Raw genomic sequence first — 14,291 nt, forward strand, 5'->3', positions numbered from 1 at the left:
AGAGCATGCCATTCCTCTCAGTCATGTGACGTCATCACACACATCCAAACACTTTAACTGCCGGGAACGTGTTTAGGCGTCTTTCCTAGCCATGCTCAAGTTGCAGAGGACGCCGTAACTCGTCTTTGATATCAATATTTCAAAAATCTGTCATCGAAATCATATTTTTCCTCCGGAGCCTTGACACACAGTGCTGGTCTCCTCTCAACCCTCTAGCGGTTCAAGAGCGCCATCTGGTGGCCGATCGGCAGATCGAAACCGGATATCAACCTTTGAACCGGCAGGACTCACTCCATATGGGGTCCGGGCACTCGCTAATGTTAGAGAGACTCAGTCTTCACACAGTGAACATCGATCGGTGGAAATAACTCAAAAAAACAACATGATTTGGACGTATATACTATTATACAATCTGGAAATAGATCGGGAATTTCAACATCCCATAATCGAAAACTGTCTACTCCACGCTGATCGCCCAACGGCCCGAGGAGACTGGGGTGAGTTTTAGCGTGTAGTATTACCGTGTTCGATATAAACTGCTATGATGAACATATGACCCTCATTAGATGAATGGTATAACGTTGCCCACGGAATTATAAACGCCCCCTCGCCCATCCGGTCAACATCAGATGACGTGTAGTAACTTCCAGAACCACATCCAGTTGAAATTTATTATCTGGCACAGATCGCTATCAAACTGTATTTCATCATCAATATAATGCATTTGGGGCTATAAATCACGTTCTGGAGAAAGCTGCAGAAAGAGATGAAAACATACTTATACTTTAGACCATATTTTAGTATGAATATGTGAATGAAAAAGTTTAACATTGCTACACCATGAATGTAGCATTTCCCCAAGCTGGACTTTAATTCAGACAAAATGAACTCCTTGAGACTGATGGCTATGATGCGGTATGTCAACCATTTATTGACAGTTTCATCCTGAGACACCGTAAGAGCTGAAAGTGGAAACAGACATACAGTCATTCGTTTGTTCAAACCACGTTTCCAGTGAAAGTAGCACAGGTTAGCATCTTAGCTAGTTCAGCTCAATACACAAAATATGAAGATTGCCAATAGAACACAAATAACACAATCCATAAATGAACACATACCTCTTCGCCTTCCAGCTAGGTGCTAAACCAGGTAAAAAAGTGGGGTTTCCTTCCCCAACAGTTATATTAATGAGAGTGAGATCTCCGTTATTTACATTAGTATTCTCCCGTGAACCATTTCCCTGAACCTGTCCGTTAACCCGGAAGTCGTTGTTACGCAAGGTAGACACAGCGCGAGCGGGACCACCAGTAGCTTCAAAAATAAAGGACAGCATTTCAAAATAAAAGACAGCAAAAACAATTCCACGTAAAATAAAGTCTAACGTTATAAACAGAGGAATTGGTTCTTTACACTCCCATCAAATCATTGTTGTTTCAAATATTGTAGGAAACCATGCATAAGCAACACAATGATTTCTCAATAAACCATAAGCAATGACCAAAAGTTATGGTATTAAAGTTTTTTTTTTTTTCAAACACTTCAAACAAATCAAAATACGTCCTTAAGAGATGCAAGTGTACCTTACTTAGTGAACACCTAGTCACTTATCTAGTAATAAGACCAGCTTCTGAACTGGTCTTTCAAGAACTGACTGTTTAGTGAGACGTTCACCCTTCTTTCCCAGTTTCCTGTCACCTAGACATATTGTCACTCTCCTGACCAGACCATCTCTATCCACCATAGTTTTAGAAACTCTACCTAATCTCCAATCATTTCTCGGCAGATCATCATCTTTCATCATCACTATGTCCCCTATCTGGAGGTTTTTCTTTGGCGTGTGCCAGCGTTGCCTGATGGCGATGTTGTTTAAATACTCTTTACGCCAGCGGCCCCAAAACTGTTCAGCTAAGTACTGTACATGCCGCCACCTTTTTCTAGCATACATGTCTTCTCTAATGAACTTGCCGGGGGGGGGCAGAGCTAGGGTGGACTTCATGGTAAGTAGGTGGTTAGGGGTAAGTGGCTCAAGACTGTTGGGATCGTTGAGGTTGTCAACAGTGAGAGGGCGACTGTTAACTATTGCCATTGCTTCGTAGAAGAATACTCGGAGGGATGCATCATCCAATCTTCCAAAAGAGAGTGAGAGGGTCGAATTGAGGATACCTCTGACTGTCCTGATCTGACGTTCCCACACTCCGCCGACATGGCTTGAATCTGGAACATTCATGATGAAGTCGCACTGATTCTCAGAGAGAAAGGTAGCCAGTTTGTCACTATCGACTTCTTTAAGAGCTTCCTTCAGTTCGTTTTTGGCTCCAAGGAAGTTGCTTCCTTGATCAGATTTGATCTGACGCACTGCACCACGTATGGCGATGAAGCAGCGCATTCCATTTATGAATGAGTCGGTTGACATGTCCTCCAGCATTTCAATATGGATGGCTCTGGAGGAAAAGCAAGTGAAGAGAAGGCCATATATTTTGCGCACACTTCGTCCTTGTTTGGTATAGAAGGGTCCAAAGCAGTCCATTCCACAGTATGTAAATGGGGGAGATGGCTCCACACGCTCTGGAGGGAGATCTGCCATCTTTTGTTCTTCTGTGTGTCTCTTGAGCTTTCTGCAGGTCACACATTGACGGAGATGAGATGCCACAACCCGACCAATCCCCAAGATCCAGTAGCCCTTTGATCTGATCTCGTTTATGGTCATTCCTTTACCTTGATGTTTAGCCCTTTCATGGCAGTGGGTGAGGATCATCTTCGTGATGTGATGTTCCTTCGGAATGATCGCAGGGTGTTTGACTGCATGGGGGAGATTGGAGTCACAGAGCCTTCCTCCCACCTTGATCACACCATCCTTGTCTAGGAAGGGGTTAAGGCGATGCAACTTGTTATGGAGTGGCAGCCGAGAGCCTTTCTTCAGTAACTTCAGTTCCTCTGGATATGTTTGTCCTTGTAGGTCTTTGATTATGAGGCGTTCCGCGTCCTCTCGTTCCCTTACTGTGGAAAGACCATTAGACTTCTCTTTGTTGATTCGTCGCAGGATACGAGCTACTGCTCGAACGGCCCGAGGCCAGGATGAGAGCACTGACAGCCGATCTGCCAGGGAGTATTGCTCTGTAGTTTCTGTGTTCAGTGTCTGAGCTCCCTTCACTTCCGGGTCTCCTACTGGCAGCTCTGTGACCACCTCTTCCGAGAGGCTGATTTCCCTTTCCCATAAAAACGCAGGCCCCTGGAACCAGTTTGATGAGATCAGCTCACTGACAGTGAGGCCTCGGGAAGCGTGATCTGCCGGGTTTTTGTCAGTGGGGACGTATCTCCATTGCTGGTGAGTTGTGCTGAGGTGTATCTTCTGAACACGGTTAGCAACGAACGTGTGGAAACGTCGAGCCTCGCTGTTAATGTATCCTAGAACGACCTTAGAATCAGTCCAGAAGTACTCCTCGGTGTCAGCGTATCCAAGCTCCTCCTTCAGCACATCGCTGGTTTTCACTGAGATGACCGCAGCTGTTAATTCTAATCTTGGGATCGTTGTGACCTTTGTCGGAGCAACACGAGACTTCGCCATGACTAGGGCGCAGTGGATGTTTCCTTCTTCATTTCTGAGTCTCAGATATGAACACTGTCCATAGCCAGTCATGCTTGCGTCAGAGAAGTGGTGTAGTTCTCGTTTGATGACCCTTCCAAAGTCTGCAGGTGCATAACTCCGGGGTATGTTTATCTTCTCCAAGTTGGCCAGGTCATTTTTCCAACCCTCCCACCGTGGACGAAGTTCTTCAGTCAGGGGTTCATCCCAACTCGTTCCGTGTCTGCACATTTCCTGCAGCACTCCCTTTCCAATGAGTAAGAAGGGGGCTACAAACCCTAAGGGGTCGTACAAAGAGGCGACCACAGACAGCATACCTCGTCGCGTTGCAGGTTGGTCCTTGAGATTGACATTGAACTTCAAGCAGTCTGACTCGATGTGCCATTGGATACCCAATGCTCTTTCTGAAGGTAAGTCATCGAAGGCAAGGTTGAGGTCTTTGATGTCTGATGCATGTTCAGATGATGGTATGCTCTCCAAGACAGCTCGGTCATTGGACACGAATTTGTGCAGCCTAAGACCACCTAGGGCACACAGTTCTCTGGCTTCTTGAGCAAGCCGAATAGCCTGTTCGGTACAGTCCATGCTCGCGACCCCGTCATCGACATAAAAGTCTCTCATAATGAACTGTGAGCCTAGCGGGTATAGGTCTCTGTTCTCCGTGGCCAGGTGCTTCAAGCCGTAGTTTGCGCAACCAGGAGACGATGCGGCGCCGAAGATATGCACCTTCATACGGTACTCTTGAGGCTGCGCGCTGAGATCTCCGTTCTTCCACCACAGGAAGCGCAGATAGTCTTGGTCCCTTTCACTCACATGAAATTGGTGAAACATCTTCTCCACGTCGCACATTAGTGCAACAGAGTGCCGTCGGAAACGAAGTAGAACACCATTTAGATTGTTCATCAAGTCGGGTCCTGTGAGCAGATGATCGTTTAGACAGGTTCCCTTATATTTGGCGGAACAGTCAAATACCACACGTAGCTTGTCTGGCTTCTTATCATTGTAGACACCATGGTGAGGTATGTACCATCTTTCCCCGTCCTTCCCATCATCATGAACTTCTTCTGCATCACCCCTTTCTATGACTTCCTCCATGAACTTGACGTACTGTTCCTTGTACCTTTCATCCTTTGACAGCTTCCTCCTGAGATGGTTGAGCCGTATGATGGCAAGCTGTTTGTTGTCAGGTAAGTTGGGTCTCTCCTTAAAGGGCAAGGGCATCTCGTAGGGACCTCGACTGTCTTTCTTGATGCCGTTTTTTAGTTTGTCTAGGAACAGGATGTCATCCTGGGAGACTGTTTTTCCATCCTCCTTGGCGTCCTTGAAGTCGGACTCCAGAACGCGAATGGCATCTGCAGGGGTGGCTGGTGGGAGCTCTTTGACCGCGATCCGGAAGCATTCTCTCGCCTGGCTGGGAGTGTCAAGACGCGGTGAAGAGCACCCCACAATGCTCCATCCTAAATCGGTTTGGACTGCATAAGGTTCATTGTTTCCTCCTGATATTACTTGTCTTGGTGCCATGGCCCTTGAACAGTCATATCCTATCAAGAGACCAACCTCACAATCCTGTAGCGGTGGAATCTCGTCTACGACTGTGGAGAGATGATTCCATGTCTTGGCCGTTTCCTTTGTTGGAATGTGGGTGCGGTTCACCGGTATGCAATCCTTGGTATAGGCAGGAGGAAAATCGATGTGCAGGGAGGAACTGTAACCTCGTACACGAAGCCCTGAGACTCTTTGGCTTTTGACTATTGTGTCTCGTCCTATCATGGTAGTTAACTTCAGTTTAACTGCACAGGAGTCTGCCTTTAGAGTGTTACTGACTTCCTGGTCGACGAAAGTGGTGTCACTTTGTGTGTCCAACAGGGCGCAGACCAGTTTTTCGGTTCCTGGCGTGTTCCTTGAGGACACCCACACAGGCACAATCATCGACGTGTTGGTGGCTCGTCCTGCTCCAGCAGTAGTGATTGCCAGTGACGTTGCGACAGCCTCTGTTTGAACAGATTTGCTTTGAGAAATGTTTTCCCGAGGTGCAGGCCTTTCCTTTCTCACATAGCCGTCATCATGAAGGCAAGTGGGGTTTTTACCTTCGCAGGTGTCGCAGGAATGTCGGCAGTCCTTGGCGCTATGACCGAATTTCGTGCAGCCATAGCAGAGCTTATTTTCCTTCACAAATTCCCGTCGCTCAGCCAGAGTCTTTGCGATGAACTTGGGACATCCATGTAGACTGTGTTGATTGTCCTGACAGAACACACAAGGGGGCCTTACGGTTCCCTTGGCTGGTCTTTGCCTGTCACTGTCGGCCTCAGTTTGAGTACTGAGAACACACGCCTTGTTCCTGTTGGGGTCCCTGTTGTTTCGTTTTTTTTTGTGCTGGACTCAAGGGTGCGGAGAGCATGGAATGAGGTGATCGGATTGCAAGCGATTTCTGCCTCCATCTCCACGAATGTGGCGAAGTCCTTGAAGCTGGGGAACTCTTGAGTCCTGTTCAAGGCTTCGGTGGTCTTTCTGTTCCAGCTTGACATTGCCCAGTCTGGCATCTTTTGGATTAGCCTTCTATTCTCTTCACAGTCATTCAATATTTCGAGACTCTTCACATGCCTCATTGCGTCTTGACAGGCGTTTAAGAAGTCTGAAAAGTCTCTTAGTCCCTCTGCATCCTTTGGTTGTACCTTTGGCCAATCTGCGAGCCTGTCTCTAAAGGCTCTCTGTACAACAAAGGGCTGGCCATATCTGTGGTTTAGTTTGTCCCACGCGTCCTTGTAGGCTTCGCTGTCATTTCTATAGAAGGTTCCTTCCAGTGTTTTACGAGCAGGGCCCCCGACATACTTCCTCAAATAATAAAGTTTCTCAGCAGATGAGACGGCTCTGGTGTCAATGAGTGACATGAATGAGGCTTTCCACTCAAGGAACTGGATAGGATCGCCATTAAATACAGATGGCTCTGGAACTGGAAGTCTATTTAGAGCTATGCTATCTTGGAAGGCCTTGGCTAGGGATGATACATTTGCATCAGTCGCTAAGGTTGTGACGTTGAGGGGTTGTCCGCTTGCCGCCGAGGGGGCGCTTGCCGCCGAGGAGGCATGGTGAATTCTTTCAGAACTATTTGAGTGGACGCTGCCTTCCTGTGTGTAAACTTGCAGCCTGGCACGGGCTGTCTTCACGTCCTTCTCTGCCTGGAGGCGTACAAGCTCGCGCTTCTCAACTGCAAGCTGCTTTCTTTGTTGCTCCTGCTGCTTTCTTTGTTGCTCCTCTAAATTTCTTTGTTGCTCCTCTAAATCTTCTATTTTCTCTGTTTGCTTCCTTTCTTCCAGCAACCCATCGTACTCCACCTCCTTAACGGCAAGATCTGCCGCAGCGTCCACCAGTTTGGCTGTCAAAGTGGCGCTGTCATGAGTGGTGGATGATTTGTGACTCGCTCTCGAGACGGTGGATCCATAGACGGACCGAGCATAGCTGCCTTGAAGCAGTTCCTTGAGACGAAGTCGTACTTGTTCTCCGTCGAATTCTTCTTCAATGTCAAAAATCCTCTCATAGACGACTTTCTTAATCTCTGTTGTAACTGCCTCACATGTATCGATGCAGCTTCTCAGTTCAACTGAGGGTGTGTTGTGACCTCGTATTTCAAGGTAGGCGTTCAACACGGCTTCTTTCTCTTCCTCCAGAGCTTCGGACATTAATGCCAATTCCCTTTCATTAAGTTCCGATTTGAGCTGGTTCCTTGACTCACGGACTCCCGTTTTCCACTTTTTATACGCAGAGGCGAATTTTCTTTCATTTCTCTGTGCCTCTTCTTGTTGCCTTTCGAGCAATTTAGGGGTTGGATATCTTATTCGGTCTGAGCGTCGGAGGTGCTCCTGGCCGTCCTCCTGACTGTGACCCTTGAGGCTATTTAGGATTTCTTTTTTGTTTAGAATTTCCTTCTCTATACGTTCCCTCTCAGTAGTATCTAGCGTTTGTTCGAGAGCCGCTTCGAGCGTACTAATTTTAAACTGTAAGCTGTCTATTTGCTTTTCCAGCTCTAGTTGTGGAGGATGGTGCTCAGTCTCTACTGGCTTCATTTTTAAATATGCAAAATTAAATCTGATCTGAATAATAAACCGTAGTTTTTACTATTATTGTAAAATATCAGATAATCCTTGCTATTTTTACTGCACCAAGAATCCTATTTGTTTATACTACTCAGAGGGGACCAAACCTAACGCTGAATAATGTGCTGAATCTGATCTGAATAATAAACCATAGTTTTTACTATTATTATAAAATATCAGATAATCCTTGCTATTTTTACTGCACCAAGAATCCTATTTGTTTATACTACTCAGAGAGGACAAAACCTAACGCTGAATAATGAATATTATAAATATTTCCTTTCATTCCAGTGAATACTCAGTTATGTTACCATTTAAACTGCACATAGTTATCCATAGAGGCAGTTTACAGTCGAGTTGATTAGGTAACTAACAGTAGTTATAATCACAGTGCAAATAACGAGGTTTCTATATAAATATAAATACCTTTAGTGTGGAGGGTACCTTAGAATTCTGCATTAAATTAATAAATTATAATCAGTGCAAAAAAAAACAAGGTTTCTTAATTGTTGACGTCGATTTCTTCTTCCAACTGTCAATGTGAGCATCAATTGTTCTTATTGAAGATGAATGGTTCCTTTTTAATGAAATAATTGTTCCCTTTCCTTTGTCTGACCGTCGCATCAAACCTTTAGCCAGCTGTCACTGACGTGTAGTCCCTTTTGTCTACAAGACCCATGGAATGGCGCCGAGTTGCTTGACGGATTGTCCGTTGTCCGTTGTCCGTTGTCAGCAACTCAGCCCCCGTGGTTTCGTCGTCGTAGACCAGGCTTCCTCGGTGCAGCGTCGGGCGGCAGGGATGATGAGGGGCCAGAGCTCTTACTGTAGCATTTCCCCAAGCTGGACTTTAATTCAGACAAAATGAACTCCTTGAGACTGATGGCTATGATGCGGTATGTCAACCATTTATTGACAGTTTCATCCTGAGACACCGTAAGAGCTGAAAGTGGAAACAGACATACAGTCATTCGTTTGTTCAAACCACGTTTCCAGTGAAAGTAGCACAGGTTAGCATCTTAGCTAGTTCAGCTCAATACACAAAATATGAAGATTGCCAATAGAACACAAATAACACAATCCATAAATGAACACATACCTCTTTGCCTTCCAGCTAGGTGCTAAACCAGGTAAAAAAGGGGGGTTTCCTTCCCCAACAGTTATATTAATGAGAGTGAGATCTCCGTTATTTACATTAGTATTCTCCCGTGAACCATTTCCCTGAACCTGTCCGTTAACCCGGAAGTCGTTGTTACGCAAGGTAGACACAGCGCGAGCGGGACCACCAGTAGCTTCAAAAATAAAGGACAGCATTTCAAAATAAAAGACAGCAAAAACAATTCCACGTAAAATAAAGTCTAACGTTATAAACAGAGGAATTGGTTCTTTACAATGAACAATACATATAGGACATCGAATGGGCCATAATAATGGCAATCTAGCAATAGAATTTAAAAAGTTATAGCCCTGCAAAGAAGGGGAACTTCTCCATGTTAAATAGAGCTGGCAAGGGATGGTATATCATGAATTTAACCTTGGGCAATCAAAGTGTGTGAAGTGGATACAGTAGGGTGACCAAACGTCCTCTTTTGCCTGGACATGTCCACTTTTCACGCACTGTCCGGGGCGTCCGGTGGGGTTTTCAAAATTCATGAAAATGTCCGGTTTTCATTGTTGTTCACCGGACCATTAACCCTTTCACCGCCGCACTACCAAACAGTTAACCCTTTCACTGCGACAATACACAGAAGGTTAACCCTTTCACTGCCACACGACAGCCAGTTAACTCTTTCACTGCCACACGACAGAAGGTTAACCCTTTACTATCACACTACCGACGGCGACCGTAATCCCTGTTTTGGTGACGTAATCCCAGAGAAGGCTGCTTTGTGGGAGTCTCTGCTACATCCACGCAAACAGACGAAGCGGACAGATTTGATGATACTCAAACAGAGCAGCGTTGATTTTGCACCTTCACGCACCTGTTGGGAGTTTGCGATCAGCTCGGGAGAGTACTTGTATTGCAGACTCCCCTCCACTCCTTGTCGGGTCATTCTTGTTGCTACCATCACCTGCCGCGTCTCCGGCATGAGACGACGTGCCAGCCATCACCACCTGTCGCCGTTTGCCTGGAGTGGGACACCGCCTTCGCTCTCTAATACTCTACGGGAGGATTCCAGTGTTCCCACTCCAGACGTCAAGCCGGCTACTTCCCAACTCCCTCTTCGTGATCCCTGTTCCTGGGGTGAGGCTTGCCATCGCTCCCTATTACTCCACGGGAGGATGGCCGTGTTCTCACCCCGCTCCCCTCGGACCCCTGTGTTCTACTGCCGCGTCTCCGGCGTGAGACGACGTGCCCCCCGTCACCACCTGTCGCCGTTTTCCTGGAGTGGGACACCGCCTTCGCTCTCTAATACTCTACGGGAGGATTCCAGTGTTCCCACTCCAGACGTCAAGCCGGCTACTGCCCAACTCCCTCTTCGTGGTCCTGGTTCCTGGGGTGAGGCTCGCCATCGCTCCCTATTACTCCACGGGAGGACGGCGTGTTCTCATCCCGTTTCCCTCTGACCCCCTGTGTGCTGCATTGCCCGTGGGCAGCGTCTGGTCTGGAGGAGGAGGATTCCTTGGCAGAGCTGAGCCGCAGAGCCCTACTCGGTTGTAGGGACGAAGAAGATCCCCGTTACTTTTTCCCAGCCTGTTCGCCCCTTAAAGGCTGAGTGCCGCTTTTTTGTATTAAATAAATAATGCCCTGTTTTTGGCTAACTCTCATACCTGTCTTGTGTTGTGCTATTGGGGTCGGTTTCAAACCATAACACTTCACCAAGCAGGCTGAGGAGAGAGGATGAGAGTACATAGTTAGACACGGTCAAAGAACAGGAGATCCAGGCGAACAACTAGAAGGATCAGAATAGTGAACACGAGCAAAGTAACACGACCAACTGGTAACGAGAGTTTACGATCTGACAGCTTCTCAACATCTCGGGCGGGGTTATATCCCAGACGTAATAGGCCCACAGACTTCAGATCAGCTGCCACGCTGAACACCGCACCTGCACCTACTTGATCAATAATGAGAGCGGGAGAAGGGGAAAGAGAGAGAGAGAGAGAGAGAGAGAGAGAGAGAGAGAGAGAGAGAGAGAGAGAGCACTGCCCTTATCCTTTCCTCTCCCCTCACATGGTCATCCCTCCCCCTGTATCCTCCTTTCCTCTCCCCTCACCTGGTCATCCCTCCCCCTGTATCCTCCTTTCCTCTCCCCTCACCTGGTCATCCCTCCCCCCTGTATCCTCCTCTCCTCTCCCCTCACCTGGTCATCCCCCCCCCCTCATTTCCTCTCCCCTCACCTGGTCATCCCTCCCCCCTCATTTCCTCTCCCCTCACCTGGTCATCCCTCCCCCTGTATCCTCCTTTCCTCTCCCCTCACCTGGTCACCCCCCCCCCCCCCTGTATCCTCTTCTCCTCTCCCCTCACCTGGTCATTCCTCCCCCTGTATCCTCCTTTCCTCCCCCCTCACCTGGTCATCCCTCCCCCCTCATTTCCTCTCCCCTCACCTGGTCATCCCTCCCCCCTGTATCCTCCTTTCCTCTCCCCTCACCTGGTCATCCATCCCCCCTGTATCCTCCTTTCCTCTCCCCTCACCTGGTCATCCTTCCCCCTGTATCATCCTTTCCTCTCCCCTCACCTGGTCACCTCCCCCCTGGATCCTCCTTTCCTCTCCCCTCACCTGGTCATCCATCCCCCCTGTATCATCCTTTCCTCTCCCCTCACCTGGTCACCTCCTCCCTGGATCCTCCTTTTCTCTCCCCTCACCTGGTCACCTCCCCCCTGGATCCTCCTTTTCTCTCCCCTCACCTGGTCATCCCTCGCACAACCTGATGAACCTGATGAACCTGATGAACCTGATGAACCTGATTAACCTGTTGAACCTGATGAACCTGATGAACCTGATGAACCTGATGAACCTGATGAACCTGATGAACCTGATTAACATGAGCAACCTGATGAACCTGATGAACCTGATCAACCTGATGAACCTGATGAACCTGATGAACCCGATGAACCCGATGAACCTGATGAACCTGATGAACCTGATGAACCCGATGAACCTGATGAACCAGATGAACCTGATGAACCTGAGGAACCTGTTGAACCTGATGAACCTGATGAACCTGATGAACCTGATGAACCTGAGGAACCTGTTGAACCTGATGAACCTGATGAACCTGATGAACTCACTGCTAGAGAAGTCTGTCTCCTGAGTTCAGAATGATCTGTTGAATCAGGTGTTTTGATAGAGATTGACATATAGACACAAACACAGACACATACGCACACACACACACACACACACACATACGCACACACACACACACACGCACACAAACACGCACACACACAAAAACACACACACACACGCACAAACACATGCACAAACACACACACACGCACACACACGCACAAACACACATACACAAACACACACACGCACACACACACCGTCACACACAAACACAATGTGCCTCTGGGCTCTAATTGAGACAACTAGACGTCCGAGGTGCGTCAGCCTCGGTTCTGTCCTGCTTCTCGGTTCAGTTTCATGGATCTATCATCGTCGCCGGACAAAAGCAAACTCACGCTTGGACGAGTAATCGGCTCTCGGCTCGCTGTCCTGGCTGACTCAGACCGCCATGCTGATTCTATTTCCCACGTGACTCAGACGCTGGAGCGAGCTCTGTTTGGAATATAGGTGAGTCACACACACAGAGAGAGAGAGAGAGAGAGAGAGAGAGAGAGAGAGAGAGAGAGAGAGAGAGAGAGAGAGAGAGAGAGAGAGAGAGAGACTGGCTCTCAATACCAACTGCTGAAGTGCCCTTGCGCAAGGCACTTAACCCCCAACTGCTGCAATGGAGTTGCTCATTGGTCAACAGCGTCAGACTGTGGTTGTACTGGGCAGCTCCTAGTGGTCAACAGTGTCAGACTGTGGTTGTACTGGGAAGCTCCTAGTGGTCAACAGTGTCAGACTGGTTGTACTGGGCAGCTCCTAGTGGTCAACAGTGTCAGACTGTGGTTGTACTGGGCAGCTCCTAGTGGTCAACAGTGTCAGAATGTGGTTGTACTGGGCAGCTCCTAGTGGTCAACAGTGTCAGAATGTGGTTGTACTGGGCAGCTCCTAGTGGTCAACAGTGTCAGACTGTGGTTGTACTGGGCAGCTCCTAGTGGTCAACAGTGTCAGACTGGTTGTACTGGGCAGCTCCTAGTGGTCAACAGTGTCAGACTGGTGCTACTGGGCAGCTCCTAGTGGTCAACAGTGTCAGACTGTGGTTGTACTGGGCAGCTCCTAGTGGTCAACAGTGTCAGACTGTGGTTGTACTGGGCAGCTCCTAGTGGTCAACAGTGTCAGACTGTGGTTGTACTGGGCAGCTCCTAGTGGTCAACAGTGTTAGACTGTGGTTGTACTGGGCAGCTCCTAGTGGTCAACAGTGTTAGACTGTGGTTGTACTGGGCAGCTCCTAGTGGTCAACAGTGTCAGACTGGGGTTGTACTGGGCAGCTCCTAGTGGTCAACAGTGTCAGACTGGTTGTACTGGGCAGCTCCTAGTGGTCAACAGTGTCAGACTGTGGTTGTACTGGCGGCTCCTAGTGGTCAACAGTGTCAGACTGGTGCTACTGGGCAGCTCCTAGTGGTCAACAGTGTCAGAATGTGGTTGTACTGGGCAGCTCCTAGTGGTCAACAGTGTCAGACTGTGGTTGTACTGGGCAGCTCCTAGTGGTCAACAGTGTCAGACTGTGGTTGTACTGGGCAGCTCCTAGTGGTCAACAGTGTCAGACTGGTTGTACTGGGCAGCTCCTAGTGGTCAACAGTGTCAGACTGTGGTTGTACTGGGCAGCTCCTAGTGGTCAACAGTGTCAGACTGTGGTTGTACTGGGCAGCTCCTAGTGGTCAACAGTGTCAGACTGTGGTTGTACTGGGCAGCTCCTAGTGGTCAACAGTGTTAGACTGTGGTTGTACTGGGCAGCTCCTAGTGGTCAACAGTGTTAGACTGTGGTTGTACTGGGCAGCTCCTAGTGGTCAACAGTGTCAGACTGGGGTTGTACTGGGCAGCTCCTAGTGGTCAACAGTGTCAGACTGGTTGTACTGGGCAGCTCCTAGTGGTCAACAGTGTCAGACTGTGGTTGTACTGGGCGGCTCCTAGTGGTCAACAGTGTCAGACTGTGGTTGTACTGGGCAGCTCCTAGTGGTCAACAGTGTCAGGCTGTGGTTGTACTGGGTAGCTCCTAGTGGTCAACAGTGTCAGACTGTGGTTGTACTGGGCAGCTCCTAGTGGTCAACAGTGTCAGACTGTGGTTGTACTGGGCAGCTCCTAGTGGTCAACAGTGTCAGACTGGTTGTACTGGGCAGCTCCTAGTGGTCAACAGTGTCAGACTGGTGCTACTGGGCAGCTCCTAGTGGTCAACAGTGTCAGACTGTGGTTGTACTGGGCAGCTCCTAGTGGTCAACAGTGTCAGACTGTGGTTGTACTGGGCAGCTCCTAGTGGTCAACAGTGTCAGACTGTGGTTGTACTGGGCAGCTCCTAGTGGTCAACAGTGTTAGACTGTGGTTGTACTGGGCAGCTCCTAGTGG

At 48.4% G+C, this 14,291-nt stretch overlaps 1 protein-coding gene across 1 annotated transcript in view; it reads right to left on the bottom strand.

Annotated features, from left to right (window-relative positions):
- Positions 1–12,347: 12,347 nt before the first annotated feature.
- Positions 12,348–14,291, bottom strand: part of LOC311234581 (calmodulin-lysine N-methyltransferase-like) — a gene marked incomplete at both ends in the record, with an annotated part of 161,298 nt that continues 159,354 nt past the window's right edge. Inside the window, one exon of the mRNA XM_084321828.1 lies at positions 12,348–12,401. Coding sequence (XP_084177954.1) covers positions 12,348–12,401 — 54 coding nt within the window. The remainder of the gene's footprint in view (positions 12,402–14,291) is intronic.

Source organism: Notolepis coatsorum, assembly GCF_963971535.1.
Source record: "Notolepis coatsorum genome assembly, chromosome: 9".
Classification (NCBI taxonomy): Eukaryota; Metazoa; Chordata; class Actinopteri; order Aulopiformes; family Paralepididae; genus Notolepis; species Notolepis coatsorum.